Genomic DNA, 15,878 nt, shown 5'->3' with positions numbered 1-15,878 from the left:
TGACTGCCAAAAATAAAATAATATTTTTCAAATCTTTTATAAGCCGTTTGAGACATCAATACTTAGCAAATTTGAGGGATTTTTCTGAAGAAAGAGCAGCATTTACTACCTACCGCTTCAGAAATCATGAATTCTAGGTGTAGTGACGGCCATCTACACAAAACCGCGAAAGCGTTGTGTGACCACCGGCGGCCATAACCATTGGGGATGAAGGGTTCTCCTCAAAAACCTTATTTTTTTTACCGGCCCAGGCACTTGAGGACTAAACTTAAATTTCGTCGAAGCCCCTTAAACTATGCTTTCTTTCAAAACAATATCCCCCTCTTGTATGCATAACAAATTTATGTAATATAGGAATGCAAACTTTGCTCTTCCCACGAACGCACCAAAAATAATAGATCGGCTCGTGTTATTGTACGCCCTCGTATTGGGCACGTGTGTGACCACCTGAGGTAACATTTGTCTAGTTTCAAAGGCGGATCCAGGATATTTTTGAGGGGGGTCCAAAAAGTACATTCAATCAATGACGTTATTTTTGAGGTCATACATACCGCTATATTTGTTGTAAACTTATAAACCTACATAAGAGTCATGACTTTCAATAGAAAATTTTCTTTAATATATCGTATGTTAAAAAAGGGGAAACAACGAGTTGTAAAGGGGGGTCCGCAGCCCTGGACCCCTCTGTTGGATCCGCCCTTGAGTTACGCGAGTGATTTCGGTATCGGTAAGTTATCACATGAATCCCACTCAATATATACTCGCGTCATATATATTGTATTAGTATAGGAAATCGCACGATCTCGAGAAAGGCAAGTGCAATTAAAGAACTTTCAAAACATCACGAGTGTCTATTAATTCCAAATTGTACGATCGTGCGATTTTTTGTTTATAGTTCACTCAACAAAATTTCAGTAAAAAATGTGAAGCGACGTCGTTCATCTTTGTGTATTTGCCGGCCGATTTTCAGTCCATCGCGCAACTGAAAGGCATAAAAAAGATTAGTTCGTATTAGTATTTACGGCTTTTTTTTTCTTTTTGCCGCTGTTGACATTGTTTTGGCCGTGTTTCCATAGCGACTTAATTCGGTACTTCTACGGAGTACGATTAACGCTGTAATTGTACTCCTCTCGACCAATCAGAGTCGCGTAATTTTTTTGAGTGTACTACAATTTTAGGAAACAAAAACTAATAATGTCGGTATAAATATTTTTTTCTCATAAAACGGCTTTAGTTGAAATGGTTCTTTTTCTTGTGAAAAGATGTGTGCGGTCAAGTGGCGTCAATGTAAGATTGTTTTCTTTTCTTATCCTTTTTGCTGGTGTCCACGTGTTGCTCGCATCTCGCGTAACATGGGTTTCGATAATTTTTTCATCGTGTTCTGCACAGCAAGTTCCCACAGATTATAAACATACAAGAATATGGGGTGCTGTATGAATAGGGCATTCTGTACTTTCTCGTTCATTTTGTCCAGAGCCTTTTCTGGAAGCTTGTCGTCTTCAGTGTATCCTAGTGTATCCACTGGATCCTAGTGTATCCACTGTATCCTAGTGTATCCAGTGTATCCTAGTGTATCCACTGTATCCACTGTATCCACTGTATCCACTGTATCCACTGTATCCACTGTATCCACCGTATCCAGTGTATCTTAGTGTATCCACTGTATCCACTGTATCCACTGTATCCACTGTATCCACTGTATCCACTGTATCCACTGTATCCACTGTATCCAGTGTATTCAGTGTATCCTAGTGTATCCACTGTATCCACTGTATTCTCTGAATCCTAGTATATCCAGTGTATCCAGTGTATCTACTGTATCCAGTGTATCTTAGTGTATCCACTGTATCCACTGTATCCAGTGTATCCGCTGTATCCACTGTATCCTAGTGTATCCAGTGTATCCAGTGTATCCTAGAGTATCCAGTGTATCTACTGTATCCAGTGTATCTACTGTATCCAGTGTATCCAGTGTATCCAGTGTATCCAGTGTATCCAGTGTATCCAGTGTATCCAGTGTATCCAGTGTATCCAGTGTATCCAGTGTATCCAGTGTATCCGCTGAATCCAGTGTATCCTAGTGTATCCAGTGTATCCAGTGTATCTACTGTATCCAGTGTATCCAGTGTATCCAGTGTATCCAGTGTATCCAGTGTATCCTAGTGTATCCAGTGTATCCTAGTGTATCCAGTGTATCCAGTGTATCTACTGTATCCACTGTATCCACTGTATCCAGTGACAAGTTCCAGACAATCAGTTTTGGACAGAAGCACAAAAACAAAAATTTGAACATTACAGCACTAAATAAGAACATTAAGGCTAATTCTGAAATGACATTATTAGGAGTTACAATTGATGAATATCTGAAGTTTGATTGTCATGTAGAGAATTTACATTTACTACCCACTTTAGCCAAATTAAGAATTTATAAATCGTTCATTTTACCGCAATTAACATATTGTCACCTAGTGTGGCAATTTTGTAGACAATCGGATAGTAGAAAGGTGGAACGACTGCAAGAGAAGGCACTAAGAGCAATTTATAGAGATAAATATAGTACTTATAGCGAACTCCTCTCTAAAGCCAAGCTTACGACACTGCTTAATAGGAGATTGCAGGATATTGCAATACTAATGTACAAAGTTAAAAACAATTTGTGTCCTACCTATATATCGGATATTTTTAGTTTAAATACTGTTCATAAATATGGGCTTAGAAATTCAGACGATTTTACAATTCCTAGGTTTAATACTATCACTAATGGTAAGCATAGTTTAAGATATATCGGGCCGGTTGTGTGGGCTAAGTTGCCAAGGGATATTAAGAATTCAGAATCATTCAACTCATTTAAGAGAAAAGTAAGGAAAGTAGATATTGATAATCTCATCTCAGAGAGATGTAAAAATTGTTATTTATGCAATACTTAGAGATTTTTTTAGTTGATGTATTTTTTTGATAATATTCTTACATTGTATTTTATCTGATATTTATTATGCGGGGGTTGTTTTAACTTATTTTTAAATTACATATGAAGTAGATGGGATGGGAGGGGTTTTATAATGTATAGATAGGAAGATAGGATGATAGGTGTCCTCTATTAGTTCACAATTTATTGTAAACTAGAAATTTTCGACACGTAAATAAAATTATTATTATTATTATTATTATTATTATTATTATTATTATCCTAGTGTATCCACTGTATCCAGTGTATCCGCTGAATCCAGTGTATCCTAGTGTATCCAGTGTATCCAGTGTATCTACTGTATCCAGTGTATCCTAGTGTATCCACTGTATTCTCTGTATCCTAGTGTATCCAGTGTATCCTAGTGTATTCAGTGTATCCTAGTGTATCCACTGTATCCACTGTATTCTCTGTCCAAAACTGATTGTCTGGAACTTGTCACTGGATACACTAGGATACAGTGGATACACTGGATACAGTAGATACACTGGATACACTAGGATATACGGATCACTCAAGGATGCTGGTCTTCGAGGCACGGTTATCGTAGACGTAGCACGACATCGTGCACTAGGATACACTGAATACACTAGGATACACTGGATACACTAGGATACACTGGATACACTAGGATACAGTGGATACTGTAGATACACTGGATACACTGGATACACTAGATACACTAGGATACAGAGAATACAGTGGATACAGTGGATACACTAGGATACACTGAATACACTAGGATACACTGGATACACTAGGATACACTGGATTCAGCGGATACACTGAATACAGTGGATACAGTGGATAAAGTGGATACACTGGATACACTGGATACAGTAGATACACTGGGTACTCTAGGATACACTGGATACACTGAATACACTAGGATACACTGGATTCAGCGGATACACTGGATACACTGGATACACTGGGTACACTGGATACAGTAGATACACTGGATACTCTAGGATACACTGGATACACTGGATACACTAGGATACAGTGGATACAGCGGATACACTGGATACAGTGGATACAGTGGATACACTAAGATACACTGGATACAGTAGATACACTGGATACACTAGGATACAGAGAATACAGTGGATACAGTGGATACACTAGGATACAGAGAATACACTGGATACAGTGGATACAGTGGATACAGTGGATACAGTGGATACAGTGGATACACTGGATACACTGGATACACTGGATACACTGGATACACTGGATACACTAGGATACACTGGATACACTAGGATCCAGTGGATACACTAGGATACACTGAATACACTAGGATACACTGGATACACTAGGATACACTGGATTCAGCGGATACACTGCATACAGTGGATACAGTGGATATAGTGGATACAGTGGATACAGTGGATACAGTAGATACACTGGATACAGTGGATACAGTGGATACAGTGGATACACTAGGATACAGTGGATACAGTGGATACACTAGGATACACTGATTACTCTAGGATACACTGGATACAGGGGATACAGTGGATACAGTGGATACAGTGGATACAGTGGATACAGTGGATACAGTGGATATAGTGGATACAGTGGATACAGTGGATACAGTGGATACAGTGGATACAGTGGATACAGTGGATGCAGTAGATACAGTGGATATAGTAGATACACTGGATACTCTAGGATACACTGGATACACTGAATACACTGGATACAGTAGATACACTGGATACTCTAGGATACACTAGGATACAGTGGATACAGCGGATACACCGGATACACTGGATACAGTGGATACACTAAGATACACTGGATACAGTAGATACACTGGATACACTGGATACACTGGATACACTGGATACACTGGATACACTGGATACACTGGATACAGTGGATGCAGTGGATACACTAGGATACACTGAATACACTAGGATACAGTGGATACAGTGGATACAGTGGATACACTGGATACACTGGATACACTAGGATCCAGTGGATACACTAGGATCCAGTGGATACACTAGGATACACTGAATACACTAGGATACACTGGATACACTAGGATACACTGGATTCAGCAGATACACTGGATACACTGGATACACTGGATACAGTGGATACAGTGGATACAGTGGATACGGTAGATACAGTGGATACAGTGGATACAGTGGATACAGTAGATACACTGGATACACTAGGATACAATGGATACAGTGGATACACTAGGATACACTGGATACACTAAGATACACTGGATACTCTAGGATACAGTGGATACACTAGGATACAGTGGATACACTAGGATACAGTGAGTGAACGTCATCATGCACAATAACATAAAGCATCGCCAGGACATTATAATCAGACATACATGAAGTACTTACCGAAAATTTTGTTTACGTTCAACATGCAGCTGGAAGTATGAACAGAGCATCATGGGAAGTTATTTTAAAGAGGTGGGTTCCCTGTGGTAGCTGCCTTTTTCAACGTCTTTTCCCATTTTTTCTTTCTCTCTTTTCTTTATTCTTTATTCAAATTATCCAACTGACAAAAAATTAATTAGTATATTTATGACTTATTATATAAGCTATAAAGACATTGAAAAAATATAATTTATTTTTATTAAGACTTAATAAAGATTTAAAACAAAAACAACTAAAGTGGCATTTCTGGAAAAAAATTTTTTAAATTTTTTCCTACTTTTCTTCGCATTTCCTTTTATTTCCAATTTATTTTTAACTTACTTTTATTCTTTTTTCTTTTCCTACTAAACTGATGAAAAAATTAGCTTTGCAACAAATAACCAGATTATCGATCCCCTCTCCGTTTAAAAAAGCGAAAAAATGAGACATCAAGTTATTAAATTAAATAATTAGTTAATAATCATTAATAATTAGCAAAGCCTGGGATCCATATGGTTTTGAGCTGCCATATTTAGCTATGGACAATTCTTTTGTTTACATTCTCTAGTTGACAGCAACGATTACTTTAGCAGTAGTGTCACCCTACCTTGATCTACCGAACAGCGCGCAGATAACGTCATAAAAAAGAACACAAAGACGAAAATCAGACAAACAAGCTTAGTGATGGTTTTCACGGCGGCCATGTTGGAGGAACTTAACAAAAGAATTGTCAATGATTTCTATTGTTATATCCTCCAACGTGGCCGCCCTGTCTTTTGTTATTTAATTCTCTTGGGAATGGTTAAAAACCATCAATACTATACTTTCAGCAGATAATTTTCATAGAAGATCGGAGTAGATCTTTGTTTAATTCGGTTAGTATTCTAACTTTTCGTATAACACTCGACACGGTTAAATGACATGCAATGTTCGTTGCTTGCCCTCCAGGGCCCAGTTGTTCAAAGCCCGATTAGTGCTAATCCTGGGTTAACTCTTAATAAGACCTATAGAGTTAATCCTGGATTAGCGCTAATCCAGCTTTGAACAACCCGGCCCTGGTTGCGCTGCTTTGAGGCTGATGCAACGGGTCTACATGGTATGTTTAGATCATGATTTATATTTTTATATTTCTATTTCAGTTTGTGATGCGCATGTGACCATCTTCCCATGTAACACGCGCAATATAAGTATTAAATTATTATAAATTATTTAATTATTAATTATTATTTGTCAAAGTCTTGAAGGTATTTTTAGAATCTGTTCGCTGCGCTATTGAGGTATAAATTACTGTAAAACCCCACTTTGGGACTTTGCACTGGCCGCTTAATAGGTAAGGTTTAGCCTCGTCCCAGGCTACTGCTCTAAAGCGTCCGCTATTTTGGATTTGGGAGAGCTGAAGGAGTAGCCTTGGGACGAGGCTAGTTGAGGTTCTACTGTACTAAGTTGATAACATTATATTAAATAAGTAGTTAGAGTAGTACGAATACAGAATAAAAAGGGACTCCTGACACCTCGCAAAGATACGATAATCAGGCTATAAAATCCTGTGAACACTCGTTTTCAATACTAAGGGTAGAAAGGCGCCTGTCTTGGCCGTGATTGGCTGTTTCTTTTGGTTCTTCACTTCCCTGGTCTTCGTGTGGGACGATTGTTGGGTGATGTCCTTCCATCAACACTTGTTGCTCTTCTTTTCTCTTCCGTATTATGGTTTTTAAGTATTCTGCGCCATTGTCCAACCCCAAAATTCTTTCAACAATCTCAACGTCATCGATGGTCTCCTCGCTGTACACCACGTTAGCGAACCTCTGAATCCTAGACATTTGACTTTCCATGATGTATTGGGTATTGAGTTCAAGCTGCAATTGGCTAAAGTCAACAGGAGTAGGTTTGATGACTGGTTTCGGAGGGATATACGGAGGATTTAACCCAAGAATATCCTTGACTCTATACACTATAAACTTCACTATTTCGTACTTATTCTTGATCGATTTATCCTGCCTGGCTTTGGTGAACGCGATGGTTATTATACACAAGATTATAGTCATGATAACAAATACATTGACCAAGGTAAAAGCGTAGGTGAAAAGTGGCCCAAAATCTTGGGACTCGCCAGGCGCAAACACCCTAAAGCTGAACTTCCCTAATAACATAGAGAGAATACTGTTGAAGGCTCCTATAAAGGTGCTGTACGGTTCCTGTTCAGTTCCCAGCATGTGGAAGGCCCAGAAGGAGAACCCGAGTAAGCTGATCATGAAAATCAAAACAAAACCCTTAAGGTCAGGAATCAGAATTTTCAGGGTCAAATCGAAGATCATAAAATTTTTGTTAAATTTCATAAACTTGAGGAACTGGAGAGTTGGTACTATAACGACTATACAAGAAATAAAAGCAACGAGGTTGTCGTAGAGAGCGATGGGGTAGAACCCATAGAAAAGTGTAGGATTTTCTTGTATGGCCTTGATTCCGTTCTGAAGTTGTATTGCGCGTGCGCCGTAGAGGCCTATAGTCACGAGAGAAGCGACGACAAGAACCACGTCCGTCATATTCCAAAATGAGGCAAAGTAAGCGAGTCTGTATTCGTAGATTTCACAGGAGACTTTGTATATAAGTTGGACGATAAATACGATGAAAATGACCTCACAGACGAGGTATATTAGTTGTAAAGGGGTGAAGTACCGATAGAGACGGAACGAAAAGTGGTCAAATCTCGGGAACGCGCCCCCAAAGGCCGTAAACTCAACCGCAAACGCTACGTCGGATAAAATATTGATATTTCCGTTATAGGAAGCGAACTCTATAAAAACCACCCGAGTGAAACGATCTATCCAGTTCAATTGTTGCAACTCATTCAGCATTTTCAAAGCCGAGGATTTGTTGTAACCTAGCGACGCTATGTAACCTCCCGCTTCGTAGGAGTTAATCCTCGCGTACATTGTGTAGTCTGTGTTTGATTGGCTGCCTTTCTTATGTATCCATGGTGACTGGGTGATTAAGTCACGGGCAGCTTCATACTTCCACCCGGGGCTGTAGTCTTTTTCATCGTAGTGTTCAACACTTGGTACTGGAACGTTGCATTGCGGAAAGTAGGGACTGCTGTATTCGTTTAATGTACATGTACCTGAAAAATATTAAAAATATTGAATATTGTCTTTTATTATTTAAAAAATGCACGCTCGTTATGTGCAGTTACAAAGCACGCAGGTATCAGTGGTATAACACGAGGGAAGTGTTAGAATAGCTATATTCCTGCCAAGCCGCAACTGCTTTATAACTGCTTACAAGATAGCCAGCATGCTTTTTAATTCTAAAATGACGAATAAGAAAGTGCGTGCGCTTGCTGTGTTCCCTCATAAAGGACTTAGCCTAACCAATCAGAAAGCGAGTCGTGTACTTTAAAATCGCGTCAAATCTTTAAACGTTTATGGTTTACCGTTTGGTTTGACTCGCTGCTGTCTTAGGATTGGGACACCCAATAAAGTTCCATATCCATCCCTCGTTTGGCGGGAGCCTGCTTGCTTGAAATTTCCTTCGTAATACAAGCCTGTTACAAGGTGGGTCTTGATCCAGCCCCAAAAGTTGTTAGCATTCTGGATCTGTTAAAGACAATATGACAAAAGATGGAATATGCAGTACATGGTATGATCCATGCTCTACACAGTATCATCCATGCTCTACCCAGTGTGCACTATGCTCTACACAGTATCATCCATGCTCTACACAGTATCATCCATGCTCTACACAGTATCATCCATGCTCTACACAGTATCATCCATGCTCTACACAGTATACGCCATTCTCTACACAGTATCATCCATGCTCTACACAGTATACGCCATGCTCTAAACAGTATGATCCATGTTCTACCCAGTATACACCATGCTCTACACAGTATAATCCATAGTCTACCCAGTATAAACCATGCTCTACACAGTAGGAACCATGCTCTACACAGTATAATCCATGGTCTACCCAGTATAAACCATGCTCTACACAGTATAAACCATGCTCTACACAGTATAATCCATGGTCTACCCAGTATAATCCATGCTCTACACAGTATAAACCATGCTCTACACAGTATAAACCATGCTCTACACAGTATAATCCATGGTCTACCCAGTATAAACCATGCTCTACACAGTATAAACCATGCTCTACACAGTATAATCAATGCATGCTCTTCACAGTGTCATCCTTGCTCTACACAATATGATCCATGCTCTACACAGAATCATCCATGCTCTTACCCAGTATGCACCATGCTCTTCTCAGTATCATCTATGCTCTACCCAGTATACACCATGCTCTACGCAGTAACATCTATGCTCTACCCAGTATTCACCATGTTCTACCCAGTATACACCGTGCTCTATACAGTAAGCATCATGGTCTACACACGGTATACACCACGTTCTACCCTATATAGACCCTGCTCTACTCCTCACTATTGTATCCAAAGAAATACCTACGCTGGTATAGTTGGAGATATTGTAGTTGGTTTCCACTACAATCCTACTTGGATAAGAATAGGCATCTCTATTCCCAAATGATATAATAACGAGTTGCAACAAAAATATGACATCAAACGCGACCATCATCAGGACTTCCTCAAGCTGGCGATCTTGCCCTGCTTTTTTCCGCGCTTTTTTAACCTCCTGAGCACTAGGTGGCATTGGAACCGAAGAACTTACGTCATCCAAATCATCCACGTAGTATCTGACGTCATCTTCCTCCTTAGCCCAAACCTTGTTTTTTTGCTCATTGATGACGTCATTCTCCTCGAATGGTCTTTGAAGGTAGACACCGAAGTATATCGCCTGGAAAAACACGTAGAAACTTTCTGCTATTGATATTTGAAAGACGAGTGCGAATATTACCGTCATTAACCAGGATACCGTGGTCTGACTGGACCAGGAAAGGCCGGATTTAATAGTGACGATAGAAGATGCTAACGACAACGCTAAACAAACAAACAAAGCCAGGTAAAAAAACTTGATAGAAAGTTTAAGCGTGTTTTCCTCGTTTCTTATTTTGATGCTGTTTGGGTCGATAAGAAAGCCAGGCAAGGGAATCATTTTCCAGAGTTTGGGAACTTTATCAGTGTTTCTCAAGGAGTTGGTATAAGCAAAGTTCACTTGATCGGTAATTCTGCCATCATTTTCGTCGTTTTCCATCTTTTTACTCGAAGTTGACATCCTTCCATCTTCAAACGAGCATTCACTTTCCCCAAAAACTTCCTTCACACATTCTCCATTCTCTGTCGTATTTTCGAGACTGTTCTTTTGTCGTACATTTTCTGGTGATTGAGCATTTGATTCAGCAGTAGTTTGGCATGTGTCACTGGGTATTGCAAGAAAATCTCTCTCTTTTATCAAGTGGATGTCATCTAGATTCTCGTATTCTGTATTCTGTGTTGTTGATAATTCATTTTCAGCTTGTTGAATGATTGGGCTGCCATCTTCGTTTGGCATCGAGGGGAAAATATTTTCTTTGACTTCACCTTGATTCTCGATCACAGTGCCTTTGTTTATCGTTGTGTCAGAATTTCCATCGAGAGTAGAATCAGGATTCGTAACAGCGTGCAAATCTGTTTCCGCTCTCTCGTTTTCATTTTGATTTTCGGAACCGCAGTCGTGATCGGTTAAATCTACACCAATATTGCGTAAGGAGACTTCAGACCATGACTCCGCCAAGTACTCCCACTCACTTTCACTTTGTAGACTACCTTCTCTCATCCTATGACTCAATTCACTTTCATTTTCTTTTATTTGTGCTTCATTTTCTTCCTTTGCGTTTTCTAGTTCGTCATTGTTTTCCTTTTCACCGTCGAACGTGTTGGATTGCCCATCAAGAAATGTTATCTCGTTAGCTTTATTCAGGCACCAGTCAATGTGTGCTTTTACATCTCTCTCGTCCGGCGGGAGCTGCCTGAATTTACTCTCTGAGTAAGTAAAGAGAAGCTCGAGAAGAAGACGCAAGAAGAATGGAATAACACTGCAGATAACTCCCCAAATAATGTCACTCAGTTTAAAAGCCATTGGACCAAGAATGATCTTCGTGCTGGGGAAAACATCACCATCTTTTTTTGAATCTACTGCGACTGTAACAACCAGTACTGTTACCATGGTAACAGCTAAACAAGAAGTGAACCTCTCAACTCGAGAGAACATTGTTCTACTTTTGAGCAAAAAAGGGGACAGCCAAATATGATTATTCGTAAAGCCTTTTGAAAACATTTGGTCAAAGAGGGTTTTTCTTCGCAAGAACTTACACCTCGGGACCGCGTATAAAAACACACTCGACTGAGCCGTCATCCTCGGATACATCAAGCCAGCGGTGAGCCTCGAAATGCCACAGCAGACCAGTATTTAAGTGACAGACTACAACTTTTTCAAGAAACCACGAAGGTTTGGGTCCACCGATGTCGTGCCATAAGTGAAGCTTGGTTATTTGATCAAGGGATTTGTTCAGGGTCAATAAAAATGAGGTCGTGGTTCCTGACTGGAAAAGCAGTCGTTCGGGATCGCGAAGCACTATGGGTTTAGTTTTCTTTTGTTTGCCATGAATGACGCAGTACACGTTGGCGGTGGTGCCAGCATGGCGTCCACTTCCGGTGTAGAACAACAGGAAGTAATGGTGTGGATGGCGATAGAATGACCTGTGTGGGATTATAGTGGCTCCGATCTACAAAAAGAAGAAAACAGGATTAGAGAATTCCTTTAATCGGCACCAGCTTGGCCGTTGAAGGGAATGCTGCTTTAGATGTGGATACAATGGTGAGATTACACTCCAGTACTCAACCCATATAAAATATTGAAGACCTACCGACAAACATAAGACATTGAAGACTTACATGCACTTGTTCTTTCGATCTGATTCTCTTGATCCACAGCAAACCCAACACGTAAAGTAGAATGACACCACAGACGGCAGACAGAACAATGTAATTCATCGACGCATGCTCAATGTTTTTGTAAACTACCGCTGATACTGTGTACCGTGGTTCTGTTGTCGAGTCTTCCGTAGCAACAGAGTAGTTGTTGGCTTTGATTAACATGCATACGACAAGCTGGCCTCAGCTGTTTGAATTTTATTGACCTGTTGTTTCCTTGTTTTCTTCATCAATGCTTTATCACTAGACATCTCGTTTAACATATTGTCGTTGTGTTCGTTATAACTTTGACCTCCCAGCACACTTTTATCATGTTCAAAACCTTGTATTATACAGTGGCTTCGTTCTTCTTTAGTCCAGTCTTAAACTTGAAAATAAAGAAAAACAGGTTAAAACAACCTGAAAAGTTGTAAGATATATGAGAGTTTAATCAGCTTGTTTACTGCAGACGAGAAAGTGACGTCAGCTACCAAGCGAAACATTTTTCACAATTAGTAAAAAAGAATCGACACATCTCCAAGTCTTAGAAACATAAAATAAATACTAGTTTTTGGTGAAAAGGTTGGCTAATGGTAAAGCGAAATACAGAGAAAGAATAAGACCGTGTTTGCGAGAAGAAAAACCCTTAATAAAATAATTGTTATAAATCTCGAATTTTGATTGGTTGGGAGCGCGTGCTTTATGAGAGTACACAGCACACGCGCGCTCTTCTAGTTTCGTCGTTCTTGGAATTTTCATTTTATAAAAGCAATAAAAGACTTGCTTGCTGTGCTGTGCGAAGTTATAAATGACTTGAGGATTGGCAGAACACTCGAGAAGTGTCGATTAGCATGCACTTCGCTACGCGTCTTGCTTCTCCTAACACTTCTTTTGTGTTTTGCCAACCCCCGCGTGCTTTATTACAGCACACGCGCGAGTTTACTATTTTTTAAACATGATCAGTGCTTAATCTCTATTTCGTAAACACGTGACAAAATTTAAGAACCGCGGATATGAACATAAAAAGTAACGAAAAGCAACGAACATACTGAATGAGTATACGAACTGTACACCGTCAAAATGATACTTTTGATCTGCTCAAACCCTTAAAATATAAAAACATTTTCATTCGGTTATTGATTGTACCCTTAAAATATAAAAACATTTTCATTCGGTTATTGATTGTACCCTTAAAATATAAAAACATTTTCATTCGGTTATTGATTGTACCCTTAAAATATAAAAACATTTTCATTCGGTTATTGATTGTACCCTTAGAATATAAAAACATTTTCATTCGGTTATTGATTGTACCCTTAAAATATAAAAACATTTTCATTCGGTTATTGATTGTACCCTTAAAATATAAAAACATTTTCATTCGGTTATTGATTGTACCCTTAAAATATAAAAACATTTTCATTCGGTTATTGATGGTATTAATTGTAACTATATAGTATTGAATTATAATATCGTTTTACTGCTAGGACGAGCTAACTCTAGAGAAAGAAAAATAAAAGATTTGTCCCTAGCACCTTGGTTATTCTACTTTTAGACAGGCGGCCCCTGAAAATTGTACAAAGTATTGTTCAGCTGCGTGGAAGCCAAGCAGCAAAATACTTTTTTTTTAACTCAATATTCTTTGGCTTCCAGTTTTTAGCTGAATGTTAAAATTTAACATTCGAGGGAACACAACCACATGTCTTCAAAAAAGATATTTTTTGTCTTTAATGAACAATTTGTCCAGATGGAAATAATAAAAAGTCTACAAATGAACGATGTTTTGCGCGTCCACATTCGAAATCGCTTGAATGAAAATTAAAAATAAGTTTTTTAAAAGTTCCTATATATTTAAAATTTCTAACAACTTTTAAAATGATTTTGAAATGATTTTCTCTTAAGTTCTTATCCTTTTTATAACCAAATATATAAAATGAATAGTTGCCTAAAGAGGAAAGTCACGAAGGAGACACGAAGCCATTCATTTGCAAAACTGACTCAAACCTGTAAAGACCCAAGTTTACTCAGTCCAACAGGTTTTTCTGGTTTGACGTGTATAAGGACTAGCAAGGTATTTGGGAGTTTCCTTAGCATTGAAATGACTTTTCGTTTTCTGACTTTGAGAAAAACTCATCAATTGATATATAGTGAAGAAAACTACAGCATTTTCGCAACCCGTATCCGGGATGAAATAATAAATAAAATGAACTGAAACAAAAACAAACAATCTAGATATCTTGTTATATTCAGTCAAATTAGAGTAATAAAAATAATAAATTAAGAAGGATTCTACCGTAAAAAAACCCTAAAATTTCTTATACAAGGCAAGGTATGAAAATGTGTGGGGGAAATTAACGATGCATTTTCCATTTGGGCAACAGCTTTTTTGACTCAATTCGAAAGAGTTTCATTCCGACAGATGATAATTTTCACAATTGTTTAAATATTTGTTCAAAATATACCTGTATTTATAATAACACTCAACTACTTTATCGTCTTTCGTTCACATATTGCCTATAAAAGATATGAAACAGCTTGGCAAAAATTAGATGTTTGACTATGCTGTAAATAAAAAACCGACTTTTTCTTTCTTGCTGAGCCAGTATAAACTGAGCCGAGTTAGTCGCCTCTGTTTAGCATTTCACTGCTAAGAAAATTCGTGCAAAGACATTATAAACTTAATAAACTAAAGCACTAGGTCTTTTATTTTATAGTTTTTTCATCTTTTCACGGTGTATAATTTACCTTTTCATAAATTACTAGGTCTTTTATAGTCGAGAGAAAAGTTTAAAATATTGCAATTTTAAACTGAAGGGAGAAAACCCTTGTAGAATAAGATTATAATTTGCCCACCGACTATGAGTGATGTTACATTCTAAACTGAATGAGAAAGACGTTTTTCAATGATATTTTAAAGTATATCGATGGTATTTTATGGCTATTTTAGCTGTTGATAATCTTGTTTTATTGGATTGGATTTCTTAAGACTCTTTGTTTGTTCAAAATAAATATACTTAAAGTATTTGTCAAAACAACCACTTCAAGCGAAGTTGTTTTTCTAGTAGCTTAAAAAAATATAGATAAATACTTACCTAAATCGGCAAAAACCAAGACGGCAATATTTGCAAAATAAAAAGATATTCCAGGAAATTTCGCTCAAGTATGCTTCAACAACTAAAATGAATTTCTTGTTATTTTTTCCTTGGATTCTTGATTCAAATTTTAAGGAATTCACTCCGAATTTCTCCAGCTCAACTTGATTGAATTTCGTCGTACGAGGATGCTTTCCCATTAGGTGTTAAATTTCTGTAAACAATAAGATTGGCGTGACAGTTTTTGGGTATTGGTGCCAAAGAAAATATAATGATCTCAAAGCTGTCGCTTTTGGCAAGCTGTGGTTTGTGATATATATATATATATATATAAAGAAAGGCATTTAACTTGTTATAGCTGGTAAACCACATAATGTCAACATTATCGTACTTTGGTGAAATCCGTCTGGTGTTCCCAGCTTGCAATTGTTTATTTTTGGTGCTAAATCGTACCGCCTTGTGCCACTAGTTTCTTCATATTTCTCAAAACTACAACTGAAAAAAAATTATACTGCCCCTTTGTCATCTTTTTCAGTTCCGTTAAGTATCTTTTT

At 38.2% G+C, this 15,878-nt stretch overlaps 1 protein-coding gene across 1 annotated transcript; it reads right to left on the bottom strand.

Annotated features, from left to right (window-relative positions):
• Positions 1 to 6,195: 6,195 nt before the first annotated feature.
• LOC116299488 (polycystin-1-like protein 2) lies at positions 6,196 to 15,800 on the bottom strand. The gene is given in 6 exon segments (XM_089039588.1): positions 6,196 to 8,479; positions 8,792 to 8,954; positions 9,831 to 11,636; positions 11,638 to 12,045; positions 12,215 to 12,620; positions 15,325 to 15,800. Coding segments are annotated over 5 exon segments (4,170 nt in total). The 5' UTR covers positions 12,419 to 12,620; positions 15,325 to 15,800; the 3' UTR covers positions 6,196 to 6,890.
• Positions 15,801 to 15,878: the final 78 nt, after the last annotated feature.

The sequence above is a fragment of the Actinia tenebrosa genome, unplaced genomic scaffold, assembly GCF_029948245.1.
Source record: "Actinia tenebrosa isolate PJP-AT-01 unplaced genomic scaffold, QUT_ActTen_1.0 PGA_scaffold0__85_contigs__length_37466705, whole genome shotgun sequence".
NCBI classification, from domain to species: domain Eukaryota; kingdom Metazoa; phylum Cnidaria; class Anthozoa; order Actiniaria; family Actiniidae; genus Actinia; species Actinia tenebrosa.
Note: the sequence above shows the minus strand (reverse complement) of the source record. Positions and strands in the feature narration are given on the sequence as shown.